Here is a 26,110-nt window from a genome sequence, read left to right as displayed (position 1 = left end):
TAAGGACATTTATGTTCTCAGTATTTTTTTTCTGTAATTTCTAAACTTTATGTAAGTGAACGGTAATTTTTTTTTTTAATCTGGAAGGAAATAGACGAGTTTGGAAATGCCTCCATTTGGGTAAAGGTACAAAGATCTTTAGGTTTTTGTGGGGGTGGGGGGAGAGTACTCAGAGTGCCCTACTTTCCTTATGAAGGAGAGCTGTCGGGAAATCACAGCTGCGTGGCAGTCCTTAGGAGAGAAACGGTCATACTTCAAAAGAAACTTTCTTGGGTTTAATTTTAATCTTCGGCTTCATAATCCCAAACTAAGCACCAGAGCTGTCGGGCATGTGGCGCAACCCTCGTATCAGGCCAAATTTCAGGCAACATTCAGAAATGTTATTTCACCAACGTTGAGACTACAAAAGATGATCAAAGATGATGGAAAATTGAGTTTTACAAACTCATCAGGTCAAAAATTTACTTTTCCAGAATCTTGCTTCTACTTCTAAGTAATGCAATCCAGCCCATCCACAGGATACCACGGGCAAGAAAAGACAACGAAGGCCTGCAGAGAAACTGAATGCGTTTAAGAATCTGTAATGTGACCCCAAAGTAACAGCCAGCCCAGTCTACAAGGCCACAGGAGAGAGAAAAGAAGCAGGGAAGAACAGGATGAGAGGAACCATCCATATGAGGAAGAGTTGCTAGAGGACAGGACCAGACTGCTGGACCAGGGGGCACCGCCCTTTAGAAGTTACAGCCAAAGGCTTTCTACTGTATTCCCTGTGAGCTCAGCATTCACACTATGGAAACTCCAGAAAATGGAGCATCACTCTGCAAGAATACGGTTACTGTGGAGGGTCTCTGGGAGACCCCCAAAGTCACATCCACGTTGCATGGGACTTGACCTCTCAGGAAGTGCAAGACGCCCCAGCCTGACAAGCGACAATGGAGAAATGGATCTGGCTTCCATCCCCCACCTCCAGCCAGGTGCGGAGTGAGGCGGTGTATGACGTAGACCTCCCCTCTAGGATGCCTGTGGGCTCACTTCAGTAACTTTCTTGCTCTAGAGAATGGGTGTCTTGTTGAAATCCACAATTCCCGGGGTCCAAAACATCCTCAGGGGCCAGATGAGGTAGGAGTCGCCTGGTCAGTAACTCAAGGCCCAGTAGATGAGTTCCTCTTTTGAGGAGATGGCCCTGAAGTTGTGTGGTTTCATCTGCCCGATCCAAGAAGCCACAGAAATGAAAACCAAGCCTGTGGGAAGAGTTTTGGATGATATCTATGTCTATTCAAAGAGAACTGTTCAGTAGGTTGATGAACAAGGGCCAAGAGTTCCCGGACTATAACACTAACATCTGATATTTTAATGGTACAATAAAAAAAACCTCTATTTTTGTCTTGCTTTATTATTATTATTGTTATTGTTATTGTTATTATTATTATTATTATTGATTCTCGCTGTTGTTATTATTGTTTTTGAGATGAGGTCTCTCTATGTAACCCTGGAACTAGAACTGTAGACCAGTGACCTTGACCCTGAACTCAGAGATCCACCTGCCTCTGCTTCTCTGTACTGGAAATAAAGGCCTGAGCCAGCATGCCTGGCACTCTAATATATCTATATCTATCTATCTATCTATCTATCTATCTATCTATCTATCTATCTATAGATTATATATATTTATATCTATCTATCTATCTATCTATCTATCTATAGATTATATATATTTATATCTATAGATAGATAGATAGATAGATAGATAGATAGATAGAGATATATGTTTTTTATCAGGTAGTAGGTTATATAGGTACAGAAAGAGACTTCAGGGACTCCCTGATTCAGAGCTCCCAAAGCTGTTTAATGTCTTTTTTTGGCTATCATTCAACATTTGGGGTGTGTGTATGTGTGCGTGTGCGTGTGCGTGTGTGCGTGTGTGAACATGAGCGCTAAGAATCCAAAAGAGGGCATTGGATCTCCTGTAGCTGGAGCTGCAGTAGCTGTGAACCTCTTCAACCCGTCAACATGGAGGATGAGAATTTAATTCAAGTACCCTGCAGGAGCAGTGCATTGTGGCTTTTATTGCCGAGTCATCTCTCTAATCCCATTTTTAATAGTCTATATTATCTTATTTTATTTTTTGAAATGGGGTTTCACTATGGAATGCTGTCTGTGCTAGAACTTCCTATGTAGATCAGGCTGGCCTCAAACTCAGACTCACAGAGCTTCAGCTGCTTCTGCTTCCTGAGTTCTGGGATCAAAGGTGTTCACTACCACACCCAGGACAGACAGAGTCTTGACGTGTCACTTGGGGTAGTTTTAGACTCATGGCAATCCTCCTGCCTCAGCCTTCAGAGCCACATGGTTAAAGTAGTGAGTTACCACACCTGGCTATATAACCTCATGATTTACTTCACTTCTTTGAAATTTCAGGGTCGTAGCTAGAGAACATTAGAGGTCGAAATTGGCAATCAGGGTTGCCTAAGATGTTAGGCACCTGAATTCATATGGATATGGAACATGCCAAGAAGACCACTTGACTCTCAACTTGATTTGATTGGATAGTGGTCTATGTCTTTAAGAGGTGGAGCCTGGGGTACAGAATAGTCATGTCAATGGGAGTTCCAACTTGATGAAGGTTGTGGTGTGCTCTGTCTCTATCTTACACATTCCAGTTAGGGAGCAAACAGGATCTTCCCTGTCATATGCTGTCACCACAATGTGCTGCTACTTGACATTTATCGACTCCACTAAACTGTGGACCTGAATTAATCTTTCCTCTGTCTATATATTCATTATCTCAAGTGTTTTGCTAGCAACAGAAAGCTAACCAATGGGGGATCCAATTAGAGTGAATCCCAGAGTAGTCTCTAATTCCAGAGAACATGTGAGAACTTTTAAAACTCAATAGGAAGAAGAAAGGTTCGAGGTTCGAGAGGCAAGAAGACTTGGGTGCATATGGCCAAGGACACAAACTGTATCATGCAGGTTTCCTCTGTCCAAACCAAAAGCAACAAGAAGCCCAGCACTGCAGACATTGACATCCAAAGACTGCTGCCTTGATTCTATCCCCACTTTGGCATCTGCAAGGAGATGCCAAAGATAAGGTGTTCGCCCTCATGTACCCCAGCTCCCGTGTCTCAAGCAGCACTTTTCCAAGGACAAGGTGATGTTGGACACGTGCTCAGGTATGTGCATCCTTTTCCTGGTCGCCACCAAGGCCAGGCCTAGAAAGTCTTTGGAAATCAGTGTTCTCAGATTATACTGAGATCTTCAAAGCCAGAAACATAGACCACGTGGTGACCATCATCAAGGGCAAAGTGGAGAAAGTAGACATCTCCATGTTCAACACTATACGGCATGCTTGTGACAAGAGGCTAAAACCCAATGCCTCAACATGACCACCCTCTCTGCTGCGGCCATCAGGGACCAGCAGTACAAAGACTACTAAAGCCACAGGTGGGAGAACAGGTATGACTCTGGTGTTCCCTCATCTTCCTAGGCATAACCATCAAGGTGCTCCTGGTGGGCGTGATGGACCTGAAGCAGCTGGTCACCAATTCCAGTTTCATAAAGAAAATAGGCATCTACACATCAGTGTGGAAGCCCCAACCTTTACCTCCTGCTTCTACCTACAACGAAGCAGAATGACTACTTCTGGTAGTCATCCACACTGGTAGCCTACTTAAACGTGGAATTTACCTGCTTTCGCAAGCAGAGCAACATTTCCACCAGCTCCGAGTCCTCACACATGCCCTGGAAACGGTGTGTGCGTGAAATAATTCCCGATAGTGAAGATGGCCAGGACCTTTGTGCCTAATCAGTACGTGACCCAATACCGAGAACAACCACGACCCGGACTTCCCCCATTAACCTGGACTTTGGAGCTCTTCTGCTCCACCGACTACCACCCACAGAGGTGGCACCTGAGTGACCCTGTGGAACCTAGAGCTATGGCATTTTTAGTTTTAGGGGTGCCTCTCCTGGTCCACCCACAGAAGAGGGCTCAAGAACTTGGGCTTTAGGGATTGGCGGCACATTGTGTCTGGGTTTTTTATTATTTACGTTTTTATGTGGTTGTATTTTTGTTAATAAGTCCTCAGCTAGAATAACTTTGCTTCCTGGAGCATGGTCAGTCAGAGTTTCTTTTAAAAAAAAAAAAGTGTGTGTTTCTACAGTCCCCAGTAGGCTAGTATCAATATTCTCTGACTTCTGGTGGTGCCTTCCTAAGCATCTAAGAGCTCCTGTCATCTGACAGTGCCCAGGTTGGGACATCTCAGCAGCAAGCCAGCTGGGAAAAGCAAGGATCATCAGCAAGTCAGAGCCCTGCCCAGCCGGCTCCCATTTCTGCTCTTCATGCCTACATCACTGCAAAGCACGCTCCTCTACTATTTCCCATCGGCTCTCTGCTCTCCACCCGAGTGTCTGAGTCAGAGGCCCAACCCGTCTGTCCTCCTGGGGACTTTTTACCCCTAGATCTTTCAGTTTGCTTTCTGTGGTTCCCAAAACCATTGGCTCTCCTCCATTTCCCACTCATTTCCACATCCCGGTCGCCACACCCCTCCTCTGAGTCCGTGGGAGTCCCCAAGGGACTCTTTTGCCTCCGCTCCTAATTCTTCAATCCATTCTCTAGTGCAGCCAGCATCATCTTTCTAAAGTGCTAATCTGATTGCAACACGAGCCTCCCCCAAGTCCCACAACCTTCCAAGTTCTTGCTTTTCTTTCACAGCCAAATAAAATAACCAGACTAGAACTGCAGGAAGGCCGCATTTATCTTTCTCATTTGAGGCTCGCATCTCCTAAGGGTCTTGCTGTGTAGCGCCTCAGAGATAAAGTCTCTAGTATTCCACTGTAAAGGGTCACAAAACTATCACTACTCAGCTAGGCTCTAGGGTACATACTGGAAGGAAATCAGAGTGCCCCCTCCCAACGAACACACTGAATCTGAGGCTTCTATGGGTAGATGGTGTCCTTCCCCAAAGACATATTGACGTACTAACACCCAGTACCTATGCTGGTTACCTTACTTAGACATTGTGCCCTTGAAAATGTAGCTAGATTAAGATGAAATCATTCTCTGAGACCTTTCCTTCCTCATCTAATCTAGGACCAGCCTTTTGCTTCTGCCTACAATGGAGCAAAATCACTGTTACCACACTGGTAGCCTACTTAAACATGAAGTTTCCAACCTAATCTAGTACTATGACGTCTTGCTCACTTGTGAGACAAATCTTCCTATACAATACAGGCTAGCTTTGAGATCACTACATAGCCCAGGCTGGCCTCAAACTTGTGATCCTCCTGCCACAGCCTCCTGAGTAGTGAGATTACAGGCTGGTACCACTACCCCTGGCTTAAATTTCCTCAGAGAGAGAGAGAGAGAGAGAGAGAGAGAGAGAGAGAGAGAGAGAGCGCCAAGTCCTCACCATCTCTACCCTTAAGAAAAACTAGAAAGTATCATGGGGAATGAGGAAGTCAGGGGTGGAGAAGAAGTTGGGTTTTGACAGAGTGTAAATTAGCCAGTGGAAGAAAGGATGGTGGGAGAAATTAACTTCTCTCGGGTAAATGGCCTCTTCTGAGAGATGAAAGCCGGCTGTGATTGAAGCAGGGAACCGAGGATGAGAGGAGGTAAAATAAAACTGGCTATGGACACACAGAAACACAGAGGAACTGAGGTGTAGCTATTATTTGTATTAAAAGACTTGGGGGGGGGCAGGTTGGCCTGTTCTCATGCTCATTTGATCCTCCTGCCTCAACATCCTGAGTAGCCGGGACTCTAAGTATATGTCTGAGATGAAATAGAAGGCTACGTCAGGGATTTTGACAGGGGAGCGCAGAGTCCAACGGGTGATTTAAAGGTCCCTAATCTGTTGTGTACAGAATCGATTGGAGGGCAGAGGGGGCTTGCGTGGGAGGCCAGGGGAATGTCTCTCTCCTACTAGAGTTCAGCACACAGAACAGTGTAGTTCCAAAGGAGACAGAATGGAATAGGTGGATTTGGAAGTTAGTACGGAAGTCACCCTGACAGGACTTAGTGAGGACCGTAAATGATGCCAGGCACACAAGCAGCGCAAGCTCGCAAGCTCGGGATCTCAAAGCAGCTGGGCTGCTGCAGACCTGCAGGCTTATCCACTTGGCCTTCCCCTTTCTCTCCTGGGAATTCTCCATGCTGCACCCCTGCACAGAGATGCCTAGAGGACTGATAGCAGACTGACGGGTGCACCTGCGGGGCTGTCTCCAGAGAAGGTTGTCATGTGGGTCAACAAACTGACGGCCCAGCTGCTCTGGATGCACACGACACCATCCGCTCATCTCGGGGTCCTGATGGGAGAGAAAAGTGAGCTGACTTGTCCTTCCAGATGAGAGTCTCCTGCTACTGCCTTTGAACTTCAGACTCCTGGTCCTTTGGCCTCTGGAACTTGGACCAGGGTCCCTCCAGAGCACTCAGGCTTTAGCCTTGGACTAAAGAAGGCAGAGTTGGTCCCCCCCCCCATTTCCGAAGCTTGTGACTTTGCAGACCAAGTCTCACTGCCAATTTCTCCCTCCACTGGCCTGAAGTAAAACTTAGCCTCTGTGGTCTTCTGATCCAATCAAAGGAAAATATTTATTCAATATTGTTCCCCAGAGAGCATGATCAATGCTTGGCAATATCCCATTTCACCTAACACTCCAGTGTCACAAAACACTCCAGGGACACTGCTTGTGGGCCCTTCCCTTTCACCATGGGGAGTGAATTCCTTGAGGCAGGAGGTGTGTCCCTGGCATAGCAGGCATCTGGTAAATCTATGCCATGAATGATCCAACCTGACTGACTTGCTCTTGCTCCAGTTCCCAGGGAACCCATCTCCTGCATATCCTCCTCTAATGTCACTCTCACCTGGGACCTCCTTTTATGAGAGTATCTAGAAACTTCCAGCTGTTCCTTGCTCTTAAGGAGGCTGCTGCCCCTCTCTTCTCTTACAGACTGTACCACAAGAGAATCGGGCAAGTCCTAGACCCTCCAATGTCAGGATCTTCTGGATGAATTATGAGTAGCTTCTACACAGCAAAGGGGACACTGAGTGAGAAGCTGGCAGGGGTAGGGGTAGAGAAGGGGATGATTTAAAGGTATAGAAGCAGGCTGCAGGGAACAGTCAATTCCTTGCAGTTACTTTTCTCAAAATTCCTCCCCATGGGGTCTCTCTCTCTCTTCCTCTCTTCCTCTCTTCCTCTCTCTCTCTCTCTCTCTCTCTCTCTCTCTCTCTCTCTCTCTCTCTCTCTCTCTCTCTCTCTCTCTCTCTCTCTCTCACACACACACACACACACACACACACACACACACACACACACACAGAGTATTGGATGGCAATGGCAATGAAAACATTCCAAGTCCTTAGCTGGTGAGGGTTGGGAATAAAGCTGTAGCTCTGTCTACAGTTGACCTTGTGGAGTTGTGTATTTTGCCCTCTATGCACATAAAGATAATGAGTGGCAGTTAAACTAAATGCTAGTGATGGGAACTGCAGATGCAGGTGAGCATTTGTCCTGGAAGACGGCCCCAAGACCAGGGATGCTGTCAGCAATGTTCAGTTGCAAGGCATAGAATATAACAATGACCAGTTGTCAATCACCCACAAGACACTGGACAGACTCCTGAAGTCTAACTCTGCAAAAGAAGGAAAAGTGAAGTCTCTTCCTGGAGTCCAGGCACACATCGTACAGACAGCTTCGGCAGCCACGTGCTCTGGGCACTGTCGCTAGGCTACCAGCCAACAGTGAGGGGGTTCAGACTTACAAGGGGCGACTTTATAGCTCATCCCAACTTTTTGATGTAAAACATGCAACAGAGGAAAACATTCTTAATTGAAAAATTACAGCTTTCTTTGTTTAGCATGATATCATGTCTGTGTTCATGCACCAGGGTTCTTAATCAGTCAAAATCACCTTGTGGCTTGAACGTGAACACTCCACACAGGCTCATGTGCTTGAACTCTTGATCCCCAGCTGGGTGGCACTGATTCAGAAGGTTGAGGAACCTTTGAGGAGCCTTGCTGGAGGAAATGGGCCACTGGGGGAGGGCTTTGAGGTTTTGTGATGCAACCCACTGCCCTCTTGCCTCTTGATAGCATGCACAGCGTAAGAGCTGCCTCTGTGCCGATTCCCGATTCTGTAGTCCCTCCATGGTGGGCTGCTTCTGCCCCTAAACTGTGAGTCACAATGAACTTTCCTCCTTTACGTCAGTTTTCACCAAGTATTTAATCGCAGCGGTGAGAAAAGTAATACACACTTGGAAGACTTTTTAAAATTAGGATTCAGGAGGTCTGAGGGGGGGGGGGCCCCAGAACATCCATGTCTGTCACATGCTGATGTCATCTGGGAACCACACTTTGAGAACCACTATGATATGTGCCTCTTAGCCACGGCCATTCAGTTTATGAAGATATTCTGTAAGTGCAGGCTGAGAGTCTTTATCTGAAATCTTTGGGGTTAAAAGCACACAGCAAATTTTGGGTGTTTTTCCCATTTGTGTCTACATAGTGGAATATCTAGGGAGGGAAACACAGATCTAAACAAGGTACTCTCTTGTGTTCCATATATGCCTCGTGTGCACAGCCTGAAGATAATTGCGTCCAACGTGCAACCCTCACACAGTACATGGTTTTGACGCACACATGGAATCATCTGCCTGGGAATTCATGTGGGTGGTGAGAAGGTTTTGTTTTCTGAAGCATTTTGGATTTCAGATTTTTTTTAGACTAGAGATCCATCACCTGACTGCCTGCCTGCCTCTTTAAGGTCTCAGCTATTAGAGAATTTAAACCTAAAATGGTCTGGGGTCTCCTGATGTTTAGAAGTTATGGTCAGGTCATCTACGGCCCAAACTCATCAACTTCTGCTCCAACCTGATCTGTGCCGTCAGATCCACGAGTCGCTGAACTGTCCACCTGCCCACCTCATCACCTCTTTGTAAACTGACAGGGTGGGATGCAGAGTCACAACACCAAAGCACAGGGCCCCTCACGGCGGAGCAACATGAACGGGGACTGACCAACTTGCCTTTTTTTTCCTCTCCATCTTCCCCCAAATAGCTTTTTAATCCCCGTCTCTGTGACTCTACCCAAGAGGTCCTCTTTTGTGAGAGTCTGTTGTAGAAGGAGCGGGCTGCGTCCCGCCACCTGGCTAGCTTAACCCCCGAAATAACCACACAGAAATTATATTAATTAAATTACTGCCTGGCCCATTCGCTCTAGCCTCTTATTGGCTAACTCTCACATCTTGATTCAACCCATTTCTAATAATCTGTATGTCACCATGAGGATTCATGGCTTACCGGGAAAGATTCAGCGTCTCTGACCTGATGACTCCGTGGCAGCTCTCTCTGCCTGCCTCCTTTCTCCCAGCATTCTGTTCTCTTTCCCCCTGCCTATCTAAGTTCTGCCCTATCAAAAGGCAAAGGCAGTTTCTTTAATAACCAATGGAAGCAACACAAATACAGAAGGACCTCCTACACCAAGAGTCAGTACTTTCCAACGTGGGGAAGCTGAGTATACAAGTGATTGGGGGAAGGTGCTCCTGCTGAATGAGTATCTGGGTTCCACACAAAGTAACCCCGAACAACAGGCAGCTCCTTCGGTAACCTTCCGTGCTTCAGCCAAGATCCTGAGTTCCATCAAGTGTCCATCTTGCCAGCAGTGCCCCTGCCAGGAGTAGTAAGCCCAGCTGAGACCAGTGGAGCTTTCGCTACACTGTGCTGAAGTTACTATTATTTATTCTCGCATGCTTTATTACATCCTTGGGGAGCAGGCATTGTTTGTGGGGCCCATGCAGACTTCAAAGGCCGAGTTCCACCTCAGCATCTTGAGTACTGGGATTGTGGTACTACTCCACTATGCCTAGGTGACGACTTTCTTTTCATATGGCTAATACTCATGGGTTTCCTCGTAAAGTGTACTATTCCTTTTGAAACTGAGTCAGATGACACAAGTTCTATGTTTAGGAACTACATGGTATAAGGGGAGAACTCCTTCGGGTTGTTCTCTGAGTACACATGTGAATACACACACAAACACACACACACACACACAAGCCAACATAATAGGTTTTTTTTTTTCTAAATTAAGGCTTTTTTTTTTTAGGAACTACACTTGAATATAGCGTATTGCATCTGGGGAAGCTGTGACTTTGAAGGCAGTTAATTTTATGTCTTGTTCAAAGATAAAGGCAGAAACTGAACAATCCTAATTTGCAAATGGTCATGTTAGCTTCTGGGAAAGAAGTGAAATTTCACTGTGGCCTTTATTCTTAAAGAAGGTAGGACAATTCCCTATGTTGTAAGAATCTTCTTTCTTACCATGAAAGCCATGTTGACAGTCGCCTCTCTCAATCCCTGGGTCAAAGTAAATAGCCCCTAAGTTGGAGTCCCCTGGTACCGCTTGGATAGATGTGCACTGCCTAATTTTTTTTCTGTTGAGAAGAATTATCCACCTATAGAAAATCACCTTGACAAAAGTCTGGTGTGATCAGTCGTTCTGCTTACTTGACGAGCGTATGTGAAGTGAACCCCTTGCTGAGCTGACATCTGCACCCGAAATACACATTTGTGTTTACACATTATTGGACAGAAGGCCCTGTACATACAGATGTTGCCCCGTGATACACACTTGTGTTTACATGCTATTAGACCGAAGGCCCTGTATATACAGATGCTATTCTACAGCAATATTTGTGAAATAAGCAAACTTCTATATCTGGGAAAAATAAAATAGGTTCTTGTTTTAAAAATTAAGCACAATAAGAATCAGTTAAGTTTTTGTTGGTGGTGGTAGTGGTGGTGTTGGGGTGCTTTTATTTTTAACATAAAAACCTACAGTCATACAGATGTTATGCTGAGTCAGAAAGTAAATAAGCTGACTTGGAAAAACTGAAGATCTAGATTTCTTGTCCAAGCTATCTTGACCTCACAGATAAGGATCTAACTTAACATGAGCACAGAAGATGTGAGAAAGGAACACTGTTATTCAAACTTAAATTCACCTAGTCGTGGGCACAAGTTCACACCAGACCTTTACAGGACATGAGGCTACCCACTCCTCCCCCACCTTGCCTCTGGAAGTCCTTGACATGCTGGCTTCAGTAGCTGTTAGAATCCCTGAGTGGTGGACAATATTGGACTCTCACGCTCTGTCTTGCTTCCACAACCAGTTAACAGAGACTCCATACACAATATCTGGAAAATCAGGGCTGGCAAAGTGGGTAAAGCTGCTTGCTACCAATTCTGATGACCCGAGTTCAATCCTTAGTCTTAGGACTACATGGTAGGACAGGATCAGATCTTGCAACTTGACCTTCACACACACACACACACACACACACACACACACACACACACACACACACACACCACACACACGAATGCACATAGGCCCTGAGTAGAATTATTTTAAGGTAGAGCCTGTAATTCCAGCACTCAGGAGGCTGAGGCAGGATTGCTATGCATTTGAAGGCAGCTGAGGCTACAGGGTGAGAATGTCTCAGAAACATAAACAAGGGTGCCTGGGAAAATTCTATCTGCCTGCCTCAGGATGACTTTGTGAGTGTGCAAACATGTCTGTCTACACGTGAGAAGTTATTAAAAGTATGAAGTTGGGCACTGGTGGCGCAAGCCTTTAATCCCAGCACTCAGGAGGTAGAGGCGGGCGGATCTCTGTGAGTTTGAAGCTGGTCTGGGTCTACAAGGCAAGTTCCAGGATAGCTAGAGCAACACAGAAAAAATCCTGTCTCAAAAAACCGAAGAGAAACAGAGAGAGGGAGAGACAGAAAGAGAAATATCACTCTCTTTTCCCAATTGCCACACACAGCAAAACAGGAACAAACCCACATGTTGGTAAAATATATTTTATTTCTTCATACAAAGAAAAGGTATGAATTACCAGAATTTCATTTGCCTAGAAACATCTTTCTCTGTGTAAAATTAATTTGTGTTATACATAGGACAAAATACTTGGTTTAATTTTTTTTGTACATATTGGCTACTCTACCACCCACGCTACTGGAGACAGACTGCTAGAAGTTGCACCGCATTTTTGATTACTGGGCTGAATGAAACTCAGTCATAAATTAATGTTATAAAAATAAAAAAAAACTAACCACACCTTCAAAATTCATTAATCATTCTTTCTGGAAAACTGAAGAGAGAAATGACACCGACATCTGCATCGACACCCTAGATACTCACTCACGTGACCTGGGAGCCTTTCATTCCCCTTCCTTAGGAAAACAGCCAGGTGGGACCTGAAACTGGGTTTTCCCCCAAGAGCTGAAGTGCCTCTGTCACTCAAAATGACTCCCCAAGAGTCCTATGCCCCCCACAACATCTCTTCTCTACCATCCAACGAAGAGTTTATTCCCCAGTCATTCTGCCTGAAATACCTTGGTAGGTATTATAGCGTAAATGAACACACCTGTATGCAAACATCCCCCAAAAAGGCTTTCTATGGAGAGAATAATAATTTTTTAAAAATCTCCAAGTTTTTGTGGACTTTTTGTTTATTTTCAAACAAGGAAAGAAATGAAACTTTTGAAAAAGAAAGTACCCCCAAAAAATGTGTCAGAACTTTCCTACAAACTGGAAGAAACCTCGAACATGTGGCGGGACAAACTGCCAAGCCGTGGGCTGGTGCCTCCCTCCTAGCAGCTCAGAAGTGAAACTCAGTGGCTCTGCCGATGGCCAGAACAGGAAGAGACCTAAGACTTCACGTTCCAAGTTGCCTAACTCCTCCAGGAAGAGGCCATGTGGGTCAGTAATCACCATCACAGGGGGAAGCAGCCTCCTGGGCAGATGCAGCATCCGGATCAGTCGGGGGAACTGTAAGCAATCGGGGCCTGATGAAGAGGCACACATGCTGTTTGATTTATCTGACTAACATTGAAAACCTCACCCTGCTCCCTCAGTACTAATTATTGACATCTGCTTAGATTCAAGGACTTCAGCTCATTTCAGTGTTCATGACTAAATGACCTCCTTCTAGCTCAACATGTCTTGTTTTTGTTATAATCTAAAGCAAGGCGTAAACACCTTCAAAAAAAAGTGTTCAGCTTGGAAAGAGGTCAGGAAAGCTCACTCGCTTTCGCTCACTTGCTTTCTTCCCACTTGGCTGGGTACCGTTCTCCAAACCCTCCGCACTTCTACTTCATCATTTACAACAGACTCTGTAAGCAGCCAGAAAACCTTGGTGAAGGCCTCTGACAAGGCTCTGCCTGTGAACAAGAGTCTGCTGTGTGTGAGGGAAGGTGTTCTCGTTCTGATTTCCATCAGCCTTTCTCACAGAAAAGCGTGGCAAGCACTTTTTCCCACACGCCAGCAGCTTGCCGGGAGATGCTAGGGTTGTGGTGTCAGCCTAAAGGCAGGCAAAACACCACTACGCACAGACTGAAGAAACTGAACAAATGACCATGAAACGGGCTGGAGATGTGGCTCAATGTCTGCCCAGTGTGCATAGGCCCAGGATTCTACCCTCAGCTCTGCAGAAAAGAAAGAGGAAAGAACTGGATGTAACATCTAAGGGACAAACATAGCTGATAACTGCCTTCTTCCCACTCCGAGCTTGCCCAGGGACCATTTTGTTGCCCAGAATAAGCTAATTCAAGCTGGACTATATAGAAAAATCACAAATTTGGTTACCAAAATATCCCTATAGACCATGGACACCTCTCACGAGTGTCTAAAGACAGGATGTCTTCTCTTTCCACATTAACTTTGCTCATTCAGTCAAGTTAGCCCATAACATATCCCAAATAATCCTCTGTAAACACCACAGTGCAGGCATTCCAACCACCCATGCATTTTCGATGGACGTCTAACTCAGATAACAATCCTTTTGGGGTAGAAGCATTCTGGTTTAGGAAGTTAAAGTATATCACGATGTAATGCCACCACACAGTTATACAAACTAGCCAGAGGACCTCCCCAAGTGTCCTCCTAACACAGAGGTACAGGGAGAATCATATTAGTAACAGAGCTGGCAACTGTTCTGCTAAGACCACACTGCTTCGGGGGAAGCTGTACAAATTTCAGACTTGAGTGCCTACAAACAACCTGGAGCCAGCTTTTCCAGCCTGGGCCCTCTAGGACAGCCTTCAAAGCCTGCAGCAGTCATTGTTGACAGAGCGTCTCTGGGATGGCCTACGCATTTGGCTGTATGTCCCCTTCTTCTGCCAGCCTGCTTATCACATCTGAGGGTTTTGTCTTTTTCTTTCTGCTGAGGCTGTGAGCCTACACATAGCAAACCTCTCTAAATGCTGATAGCAAAGGATACATCTGACCCCTGTGGGTCTCGGCATCCAGCAGCCTAGGCTTGTGCCAGTGGCTCTGTATGGAAGCCTGGGGGACTCTTTGGTGTGTCACAGCAGAGCTGCATGACAGAGGAAAGGATCACGGTGTGATGCATGCACACACGCTTCTGTAAATGAGATGTCACCTCTTATGGAAAGCAGTGCTCTGAGTGTCTCACTCCTGGGATCTGGGAAAGGGGTCAATTGTTTGCATACACTTCCAGCTGGCTAAAATGGACCAAGGGATAGTGCAGAAGGGGACTCGGGGGCATAAGGACATGGGCCCCTGTAAGGGAGGTAAGGGAAACTCACATTGGTGCTATATCAGTGAGGTGATGACCTGCTTGTGAGAATCCCACCTTCAGACTACAGCACGCTGAGGCAGCTCAGTACTTCCAGGAGGTACCCAGGTAAGAAAACTTTACAACCAACCGAAGCAGCCAAGACCCAGGGAGATAGCCCGCGGAGGACCCAAGGTGATTAAAGGCTGAATACCCGTATCGAAAAAATCTCAAATTGTGCTTTTCTTCTTAAATACAATGGGGAGGGGAGGAAGCACCGTCGATTGTGAGGGACAGAACAAAACATCGGAGATAAACACTTTGGAATGTTAACAGACCGTGACTCGAACTCTGCAGAGTGTGGCTAGGCAGCTTAGTGAATTAATTGCTTGTGAATTAAAAATAAATTATTATAAAATAGATTTCTGTACATTTTACATACATATAATCTCTCTCAATAGATAAGCCCCGAGGGGAGACTCAGTCCCAGCCGAAGTCGCGGCCGGTCATCTGGTAGAACTTGCGGTTGAAGGGCCTGTAAAAGTCACGCAGCTGCCGCAGCACCTCGCGCGCAATGGCGGGGTGCGCACGACCCTTGGTCTTGCCCAGGCAGTGCGGCTTGCCGCTGCCCTCCGCCTTTTTGAGGCACGGGAAGCCCTTGGTCTGGTTGAAGTAGAAGTGCTTGTCGGTGATGATGCGCTTGAGGCCCAGGAAATCCTGCACGCGGCGCAGTTCCCCGGCCGGGTCGCTGACCAGCCGCTCCCCGCTCACGAAGAGCATCTGGCCCAGCGGGAAGTGGCGCAGCCAGGGCTCCAGGTGCTTGGCGTACAAGCCGATCTGGATGGCGCTCCAGGACGTGTCGATGAGGCCCGCGCTGCGGTTGCGGAACGTCAGGCTCTCAAAGCTGGGGATGTCCGGCCGCTTGGACAGCGTCTGCGTGTAGTCCGAGATGGCCCTGGTCACGGGGTCGCGCACCACCACGATGAGCTTGGTGTCCTTGGACATGGCCGAGATGCGCGCTGGTGCCTCCCGGGTCACGAAGTAGCTGGGCGTCTTCTCCATGGTGATCTGTCCCTCCAGGGTTCTGGGCATCAGGTCCCTGCGGGAGGCAAAGAAACAATCTGGGGTCAAAAATGGAGCTTCCTCAGCATCCCGGCTCAATATCACACCTAAACCTTGCTCCCTCTTATATTGAAGCTGTTTTTCAAAACAAAAATGAAACAGGATTTTAGAGGTAGGGTGCATTAATGCGACCCCAACCCCAGAATTGGAGGCCAGATAGCTCCCGGTTGAAACTGAACGATTTTTCTCTAGACAAGGCCAAGTTCTCTGACGTGCTGGCGTGGGTGTTGCCTCTTCTTAACTCAGAGTATCCGGTTTTCACAATACCCTGCCTCCTCCCACACCTGATAGGTCTCCCCTCGGAAATGGCCCCTGTCCATCAGTCCTTCGCATGCCCACTAAGCCCAGACAGTCTTGGGCACCAGAAACGCGACCACGCAGGCTTTATCCAAAAACTCGATGAAGTCAGTACAAATGGACGGAAACGTACCACGTGAAAATCTCAAGACACAATTTGAGAAGCTTCCAAAAAATATCTTAGGTTCCATTAGGGCAAATAGTTACAAGATATCTACCAGAGGATGAGTTTCACCAAAAGTACCAGATAACAGTGTTGGCACAGTCAACACCGGGTATGGTATCTGGGTTGGGTTTTTGCATCAGTAAATGATTATCATTCTAACTACATAAGTTAGTGATGGGGCACCTTGGATACAAGGCAGGTAAACTAGCAGCCACTTGTAGTAGTTTGGGTTGTTCCATAGCTTGTTATGTGACCCTGCTGAGACAGCTGTGAAGCCGGGTGGGTGGAAGCCAAGCCCTGAACCTAGGACTGAAGAGTCTGGATCCTGTCTACTTGAGGACATTCCCAGTAACTTCGATGAAGAAGCTCTAGGGAGTAAAACAGCACCCATCAAAGACAAGCAAAGGGAAACATGGGAGAAGAAGACTCAGGAAACTCTGGGTAGGGAGGGTGGCAGAGGCCAATGAGACTATGGCATACAGCCGCGCCTGTCTCTGCAGTGGCAGACTGAAGGACAGAGAGAAAGGAAGGATCTGAGTGATACATCCTTCTATGATGAGATGGCCAGATGTAGGGGCAATTCTAAAAAGCCTCCACACACACACACACACACACACACACACACACACACACACACACACACACTCTGTTCGATTCCTAACACTTAACATGGTGCATAGAATCATAGCAGCTATCCACTAAATAAATATAAACAGTGACGGGTAAGTGGTCTTGCTGATAGGTAAGGCCCAACTGGAAATATCAAAGGCAAACTTCTGAGCTTTGTTTCCCAGTGTGAGTGAGCTGAACTTGGAACCCCCGCTCTACTGCTTAACAGTTCTGTAGCCAGAAGATGAGTTATTTAACGCCTCTGAGCTTCAGTGCCCTAATGTGCAAAACAGGAGTAATTCCATCTACCTGCTGAGTTGTCTGAGAGAATTAAAGGAGGGTTTCAGAGCCACGAGGGTTTAGCTTAAGGCTTGGTGGCTGTGAGTCTGGAGGTCAGGTCTAGGTTTCAGCTCCTGGCTTTGCTGTGTGTTTTTGTCTTATGGGTTGGGGAGAAGCTCTTCATCTGTAAAAATGGAAACAGCAGTAGCTACCTCCTGGGGGTTCAATAAAGATAAAATAGTCACTAATCAATATGCTTAGAGTATACATGACATGCTCACCATGTCTGGTACATGCCTGATAATATCACTGCAGCCCCACTATTTATTATTCCTGTGCACATGAGTCCTGCCAGTGTAGCTGTATCAAAGCAGGTACAGGAAACAACCAGGTACTAGATTTGGTCACAGATCTAAGACACCTGTTAGCTGTGGGGTGGAGATCCTGATTGATTTTCACCTGGGCACAAATGAGAGGAAAAAAAGGACAATTTTCGCATCTTTTTTTTTGGGGGGGGGGGTAAATATGTCCTTCTCACCAGGCAGAACATTCTAAATGTCTAATTTCAGGGCATCATACTGCCCACGGCAGTAATCCCAGTGCATTTTTAGAGATGACAGCATAAACTTTATTACATAAGAAGGAAAGTTTGGTTTGCCGGAGAGCACGGCTCCTTCCAGGACAAGCCCACTGGGAATGCCACACCAGCAGCACACTTTGCCCAGCCCAGAGGAAGCTCCGCACAGCCCCGGTGGGTGCTAAAGCCAGATTAACCCACTTTGCCCACTTAGTGTAGGGTAGCGGTGCCATCAGGCTAAGGTAATCAAGGATTAAAGAGTCCCAGCTCTCAACTTACTTAGCAAGTCTCTAAAAAGCAGGTCAGCTCAGACACGGGCCAGGTTTCTTCTCTGTGCTGAGCTAGCGGTGACTGGGTGGCTTTATAAGAAATCCAGACTCAAAATAAAAGCAAGATGGCCATGTTGAGAGGCAATCGGGTACCGTCATCGTTGTCCCCGTAACCCCCCCCCCCCCCCCCCGTCCCACCTCAGGGTGGCCAGGCCACTCGGGATGAGAGGACTGAGGGTGACATCTGCCTGCTTTCAGAGAGCCAGTCTGACCTGACATAGACTTTGAAGTCTGGCTGCCTGGTGTAGCTCTCAAGACCACAATGTTTTAAGGAGTGTATAATCCTGGATGGGTGACGTGCCCGTCCATGACAGCATCCTCAGAGGAACGCTGACGGCAAGGATGGTGTCCTGCTCTTACAGGTGTTTAGGAAACCGGGAAGCTGACCTTGGTACCCAGACTGACGGTAGCTCATTGGCACTAGAAAAATGCTACCCATCACCTTCTGCCAGGGGCTTGGCAAGCTGGAGTAGAGCATCTCTGCACACAGAGCACTGGCCACTCAGCCAGCTCTGCCCACAGACAGCAATGGATACAAGGACCTGCTCTCAGTCTGCCTGGTCCCACAGCACCTCTTAGGAGGGCCTGGTGGTAACTGAGCAAAGCGTTCCAAATGTCATTTGCAAGTAGGAAGCCATACAGTAGGAGCAGTAGAAGGGAACGGTGGCTCCGTGACAAGGTCCCCGAGTTATGGACACTTCATGTGCCTGAACACTAGCTAGTCTGCTAGACTGAGTGGGGGGGGGGATGTTGACTGGGGAAACCCCTGCCTCCAGGAATGCCCCATAGGACACTCCTCAAGCTTCGGGACTTTGAGAGTTGTTAAAATAACAAAGCCAGGGCACCTACTTCAGGTGACTGTGACACTCAGTCCCTGGTGTGGTGGAATCTGAGGCTGCCCTCCCCAGTGAGTTTGATGCAGACAGCAGGTAGTCAGAAGTGAGTGTGTCTGGGTTCTCCTCCACCGAATGCTCCCAGGGCCCCCTTTGCAGACTCCAGGCCCATTTAGATCAAACTCTGGGGTTCTGACAGACCTGGCATTGATCTCCTGCACACACAGCTATAGGTAGGCCTAAGGGAAGACTCAGAGATCTGACTCAAATTTAGTCAAGCCCTGAACCCTTGTTACACTAAGCAAGAATACGAAGAACCCCTTCCATGGAACTTTCTAGGTGCTTACAGGGAAGCCCTTTCCTTCTACTTGGATCTGTCCTTTTCCCTACACCCCAACTCCACCAGCAGGTTCCGAAGCCAGGATCTGCACATGCGTGCGTGCACACACACACACACACACCCCTTCCACAGCTTTCCTGAGTTCAACAGTGAGTCAGAGGAGAAAGGATAAACTGGCAGTCAAAGGCAAGAGCTGCCCTTTGGAGTGGGCTGCCCGCCCACCCCAGGCATCCCAGAGGTCACTGCATCCCCAGGCTGGCCCCCACAGAAGCACATCCCATGGGGTAATTGAGCTGCTCATTATGAAATCCAGTCTCTCAAATGGATAGTCCCAGCTAATAATTATGCTGCGATTTGGAAACTCACAAAGGAACTTTCACAGGCATTATTTGATTTAATCCCTCACCACAGGCCTTTGAGGTAGGTATTGTAATCCCCAATTTACTTATGAAGAAGCTGAGTCTAAAGCAGAGGGGGTGATATGTGGGTCACAGAGCCAGGACTGCTGGTGCACCCCATCCCACCCATCCCCAGTCTCCCTTTCAGACATCCCTGTGTCTGAACAAGAGTGCACAGAGCTTGGCATGTCTCTCTTTAGATACCTCTGTGTTCATAGACTCAATACCTCTGGGTCACAGATTAGAATCTTAATGGCAGATACTTAAGTCCCAATCAGACCCACTGCTGATCATAATTGTCCAAATAGGAGTTAGATTTCGAAACAATAAGCCTCTTTGGCTCACATATCCCCATTGTTACCTGCATTTCATGGTACCTGGAAAATCACCCATGGTTCCAAACAGCCACTGCCCTCCAGCACCCCTGGTTCAGCCCCTCCTCTCCTCTTTGCCACTTGGGTGGGAAAATACACCTTTCTGAAAGCACAAAAACCTGGTACACATCAGGAATCGACTCTTGTGAAGCTGAGAACAGATCTCTCAGTCCAAGGCTAAGAAAGAGACACTACCCATAGCAATTATGTACAAAAGCCCCTTAGGACGGCCTGGGAGACACTGTCTTGGCTTGTGTGCCTCCCACGAAAACAGTGACCGAGAGCAGAAAGGATCAGTTCCTCCAGTGAAACCTGCAGAGCAAGGCAAACTTGTTACCCTATCTTAAAGCCTAGAGATAGATGCTCAGGAACTCCTGGAGAAACCCATAGCTGGATCTGAGAGCCGTACACTGCAGGCTAGGCGGGCTTAGAGGGGCGTGGGCTGAGACCGTGTGGGAATATTTACAAGGAAGTCATGTGTGTCTCATTGCTGGCCAGGTTCTCCTGTAGGTGCACATCAGAACCCCTGAGGGTGGTTTAACAAGACTAAATGCCTGTGCTCCACCCACACAGACTGCATGAACCAGAGACCCTGGCTGGGCAGCGCTCCAGCACAAGACTCTCTCCAACGATTCGTCTGTGCAGACAGGATGCGGCATCTGTGACCTTGGACTCTCGTGCACTGTGGTGCTCCCCTTCCTCCCTCCCCCCCCCCCCCCACTGGCTACTGTCAAGAAAAGACAGCGGTACATACTGAAAATCCCGGTACTCTGGACTGACAGCTGGCAGCTTTGGCTACATAGTGAATCCCAGGCCAGTCTGGGTTTGTGTCATCTGAATCTGTCTCAACAAACAAACAAAAGAGATAGCTCTGTGGTCAAGAGTGTGTGATGCCTTGGGAAGGGTCTGAGTTCGAGTCCCAGCACCCACATCAGGAAACAGCCCACAACGGCCTGTAACTCCAGCTCTAGGGGATCCAATTCCAATTCATTCTTCTGGTCCCCGAGAACACTAGTATACACACACACACACACACACACACACACACACACACAGAGCATGCACACACATACTCATGCATATTTATGCACACATACACAAATTGAAATGAATCTTTTTAAAAGTGTGCATCAGGTACAATACTGTGAGCAGAAATACAAGTTGTTTGGTCAATCTAAGACTATTTGGGCCAAAGTCCCAGAGGTCAGGTGGGAAGAGGATCTCATTCTCTCAGCTGTCGTTATACTTTATAGGAGTAAGGCTGTGTGTCATGGTGGTCTCCAAATTGCAGACAAGAACATACAAATATGCAGGCTTCCTGCAAACAGAAACAAAGGTATTTCCTGTCATGAATTGCTCTTTCTCTCCCCACACACAGATCAGATCATGAGCAAAAAGCCACAGGGGGGCACACCGAAACTGCCGCCAGGAAAGCAGCATCCTTACTCATGGGACACAGAAAATCCAAGAGGGGCATCTCTTTTCCTTGCCAAAAGTCAGAGCACATGGTGACAAGCCGAAGAAAGAATCAACTCTCCGTCACCTTGTTCGTGCTTTTTCTCAAAGCAGGTAGTGCAAACCCCTATTTCTTCAAGTCCCATAGAATTCAAATGAATGTAAAAATTGGCCACTAGAGCTGGGCATGGGCATGGTAGTGCATGCCTGGAACCCCTGCGCTTGTGAAGCTGAGGCAGGAGGATTGCGTCCAGTGAGAGGCCAGTTATAGCAGCCAAACAAAAAAGGAAGGAGTGGGGAGGGAAGGAAAAAAAGGCTATTGAGCTGTCTTCACTGCCCCTTTTGGTGGTGATGCTAGACATTAAACCCAGGGTCAGGCCTGTGCTAAGAAAATGTTCCATCACTGAACTATAATCTAAACCCTCTATTTATTTTGATGCAGGGTGTCATTAAGGTGCCTGGACTGGTCTTGAACTTGTGATCCTCCTGCCTCAGCTCCTGAAGCCACTGGACCTACAGGCCTGCATGAGCAGGCTTGGTCATCCCTTCTAATATTCACACAGGGAGGATAAAGTGGACAAATAGAGTCCTAGCCTAGGGTGAGGTATCAACTGCTCCATGCTATTATCTGCAGACTGGAGAACTCGGCGCAGAAGAAGAATCCGTGAATGCTGGTTGTTTCCCCAGAAGAGATTCAGGGTTCACGAGCACCAACCTAAGCCCTAGTAGGACTGGCTGGAAGCAAGTTGTTAAAAACAAAGCCCGAGGGAGTAAGAAATGAGAATGGATCAGAAAAGTTCTACAAAGCACCGAGTTTGATGTTTCCGAGCTCCAAATGCTGCCCCAATTTTCTTCCTTTGTCCTTTTTCTTTCCTCTAGAAATACCCCCCCATACCCCACCCCTCCCCGTCTGACCATCCAGCAGTGGAATTTCCTGCTTGAATGGGGAAATGACACGGCAAAAAAGAAGATTATTAAAATGGGCGTAACGCCTTTGCTGTAGTCTGACAGATGCTGGACAGTCACACAAAACAGTTGATGTGAGTTAATGGCCTTCAGAGCCGACGCTGGTGTGGGTCAGGTCTGGTCTTCAGTCAACTGAGGAGAGCTGAGCAGGCAGGGGCTATGGAATCCCTCTTCCTCTCCCAGAGGCAATCACATCCTTGCTCAGTTACAGGAATACTCCATGTTTTATGAATGCCCATGAAGACTTGTGTCTTCTTTTAAAAGTTTTACTTTTTAAAATTATAGGAAAAAAAAATTTCACTCGTGTCCAGTACTAAGAATGTTGACAGACCCACCATCCTGCAGCTTCCTGTGTTGCTGGCATTTACCCACCATGGCTTGGCGTGTCCCCCAATACAGGACGAAAGACTACCAAGTCCCCAATACCAGTAAAACACAAGTAAAATGAGAAAATGGTCACTAAACATGTGTATTCATAAAATAGGTGTAGTTTCTGAAGTATTGAAGTAAGGTTATTCTATGGGGCTCTCTACCTCTCCTCAGTACAACCTCGTGGTGCTATATCCCCAAATTCGCAGGCCTTGGGTTCCATACTTGTCAATCAGCCAGCAGAAGAGGCCAAAATGGCTCTGCCCATTCAGTCCCACAGTTCTGACCAAAAACTCAAGGCCCATGCCAGGAAGCCGATGTCCCACCTGCTTAGCATTTCCAGGAAGATCATGTCTAGGCCTGTGCCAGTTCATAGACACGGAACAGAAGAACCAAGGTTTCTAGGAAGATTGTGTCCCACACTCCTTTCCAAAGAAAAAACCAGTTCCCCAGGAAATCCCAGCAAGGAGGAAGCTGCCTTTAAATGTGGGTAAGGAAACCAAGAGTCATTTTTTTTTTGGGGGGGGGGGGTATTTGGCAAATCATGAACACAAGTTTAGCAGTCCTAGGGGTCTAGGGAGGGAGGGATGACTAGGTGGGAGGTGTTTAGGGGCAGGAAAACCTGCTAGGACACTAAAGCAGTGGGGACAGCTTTCTATAGCTGCAACGAATCACTGGAGAGCAACCACTTACAGGGAGAAAGGTTTGGTTCATTGTTTCAGTGATTCCATCTCAGGGGCCCTGTTGCCTTTAGGCCTATAGCAAGACAGAACTTCAGGGCTGTGGAGGATTGCACCTGAGGCTCAAAGTGAGGAGAGGGTAGGGGAAGGCCAATATCCTGCTCAGAGGCACACCCCCTGTAACTCAACTGCCTTCTACAAGGGTAACCCCCTAAAAGCTCCAGCAACTCCCAATGGAACAGAAGGGTTTGCACAGAGGGCAAGGGGTGCTCCAGGCAGGCATGCTCCAGCGCTTTCCAAAAGAAATTCTAAGGCAAGCAGAACGCACCAAGGTCATCTGTCCCCGTCACAAGATCAGCCGGCCGCAGTGGCAGGCCTGTGAGAAAACACTCCTCTCTGAACGCCTGTCCCCCACCTGAAGAAGGCTGCCCCAGATTCTCTGCTGTGTTTGGACCTGGCAGTATGTGAAGTCACACTCAGGAGAGGTCTGTCCTCCCTCCCTTATCCTACAGGAAGCCAGTCCCAGCCAGGGCTGGGGAAGAAACTCTTCTAGCAAAGTTAGTCCGAGTATGCCGGGACAGACAGCCAAAGAGAAGTAGAAGCTGAAGGGGGATCCTTTCTTTATGGCACACTCCTCTTTCTTCCCAGGGGGCTCCATTTGGTGGAGGAGGACCATGCTATCAGTTGTCAGTGGGGACCTTCATCTGGGCCCTCTCACTTCCGCAGAGGTCTGGAGCCCACCGCAGCTGAGCCCCTTCAAAGGGTCACATCTCCGTAAGTAAATGTCTCCCTTTAGGGGATATGTTTGCATATCAAAGCACTCCTCTGGGAGAGTTTAAAATAATTTCAAATGAAACTGTAAATAGTCTAGATTTCAGGTCTTGCGGAAGTGATGTCATGATTCTTTAAAAGTTCACAGGTCCTTTCGTGCTTTCACTTTTTTTTTTTTTTTTTTTTTTTTAAGGTAATGGATTGGAAAGAAGAGAAATAACAAAGGATAGTTCCCCAGCCCCGGCCCCAACCCTTGCCCAAGGATTTGGCCTCCATTGTCCTGGAGTTTCAATGCTGCTCAGAAAGAAAAGCTTCTCAATGCTGGGGGGGGGGGGGTGCGAATGAGCATCTCACTGCCGGGCAGCTGGAGCCCCCTTTCCTTGAGGCCTTTGCCTGGGTTTTAGGCCCAGCTCACAAAAGGGGTGGTTCCTGTTCCGGGAAGGGGCTGGGCCTTGGAAGGGGAGTGAAAAGCTAATGGGCTTTTGTGTTCCAGATCCCCAGGCTTCTGTTTCTGTTTACTGGGTCTCACTGAGGCCTGAAGAGGGGCAAATCTTGCAAAAGCTGAGGGGTCTGTGTCCTGTTTCCCTGGGAAAAGAAACCTTAAAATCATTAGGAAAAAAGACAGAAGATTCTTCTGGACAGCAGACTACAAAAAGCAAAAGAAAAAGCAAAAGAAAAAATAGAGAGAGACCCAGAAGAGAGAAAAGAATGGCCCAAGATTCTACCTGCAGAGTTTCACCACACAGTGATTGGTCCCTAGGGTCAGAAATACCCAGGGTGGGTGCAGACCCAGTCCTGTGACTTCACCTTCCTATTAGGAGTTGAGCTTAGGCAGTTTGCTCTGTGTGTGTGTGTGTGTGTGTGTGTGTGTGTGTGTGTGTGTGTATGCAGACCCCTTGGGCATTCCTGGTCAACAAAGAGCCAATGGAAATTGCCGAGTAAGGTCCCACCCCACCTGACCCCAGATACACAGGGCAGGACAGAGAGCCAACTTCTCTACACAGCTTACAAGTTGTGTAAGTAACCCTGACAATGGCCTTCACATCTGTCTTCCCCTACTACCAGCACTGGGTTGGCATAAGCTAGTGGATTACAAGCGAAACCATCAACATTCGATGGCTGCGTACTTATAAGTGGGAGAGGAATCAGAGAGATGGCAGGAGATGTGACTGGGGAAGGTCAGTGTCAGATAACCTCAGATCTAGGCACCCACTTGTAAGCTGTCTGGTTGTCGTAGCAAGAAAAGAGGTCGTGGTCCAGGTCTGTGAAATAGAAACATCCATTTGCTTTCCCTCCCTCCCTTCCTTTCTCCCTCCCTCCCTCCCTCCCTCCCTCCCTCCCTCCCTCCCTCCCTCCCTCCCTTCTTCTTCTTCTTTCTCCTCCTCCTATCCAACATAGTTTGTAGGCAGATGAGCTCTGAAAGCAACAGAATTCTCTCAAGGTGGGTGAGTGGGGTAGGCTACTCTCATTCCCTCTGATGGCTCCTAGCTGTGGGGTGAGGGATGGACAACTGGAAAGGCACAGACACTGCACGGGTTCAGTACTTCAGTTCAAAGACTGATTTAAAAACAAACATTTGAAATAGTCCTGATTTCCTGGAGCCCCTTTCCTCCCTTTCTCAGTCCCAGGAAGGATGACAGCCATAAAGATAAGGGAGGCAGGACATGGGGAGGAGCAGCTTTTAATACAGCAGATAGGAGTGTGGCGACAGAGGTCCATGAGAGGCTGGTGAAAAGTCATAATCCAAGCCACCAGTGAGCTCCCTTCTCCATCCTGGGAAGTTAAGTAAGAGATAATGGCTAACCCTCCCCCACCCCTTCTGTTCAGCAAGCAACCCTCCCACCCACCATTTTCTGTTTACCAACCAAAAGTCTACAAGGAAGGCAGGTTCAGAATAGTGAGTGCAAGTCCAGTCTTCTTATCACTTGACTTTAAAGGACTCAAGAACATCCTAGAAAACAAGAGAAAC

At 47.5% G+C, this 26,110-nt stretch overlaps 1 protein-coding gene across 1 annotated transcript in view; it reads right to left on the bottom strand.

The window, feature by feature from the left end:
* Nucleotides 1–11,843: 11,843 nt before the first annotated feature.
* Nucleotides 11,844–26,110, bottom strand: part of Hs3st3b1 (heparan sulfate-glucosamine 3-sulfotransferase 3B1) — a 37,031-nt gene continuing 22,764 nt past the window's right edge. The window contains exon 2 of the mRNA XM_038326723.2: nucleotides 11,844–15,675. Within this exon, the coding sequence (XP_038182651.1) occupies nucleotides 15,057–15,675 (619 nt within the window). The 3' untranslated portion in view covers nucleotides 11,844–15,056. The remainder of the gene's footprint in view (nucleotides 15,676–26,110) is intronic.

This window comes from Arvicola amphibius, chromosome 4 (genome assembly GCF_903992535.2).
Source record: "Arvicola amphibius chromosome 4, mArvAmp1.2, whole genome shotgun sequence".
Lineage (NCBI taxonomy): Eukaryota > Metazoa > Chordata > Mammalia > Rodentia > Cricetidae > Arvicola > Arvicola amphibius.
The sequence above is the reverse complement of the archived record's forward strand: the minus strand, read 5'-3'. Positions and strand labels throughout refer to the sequence as shown.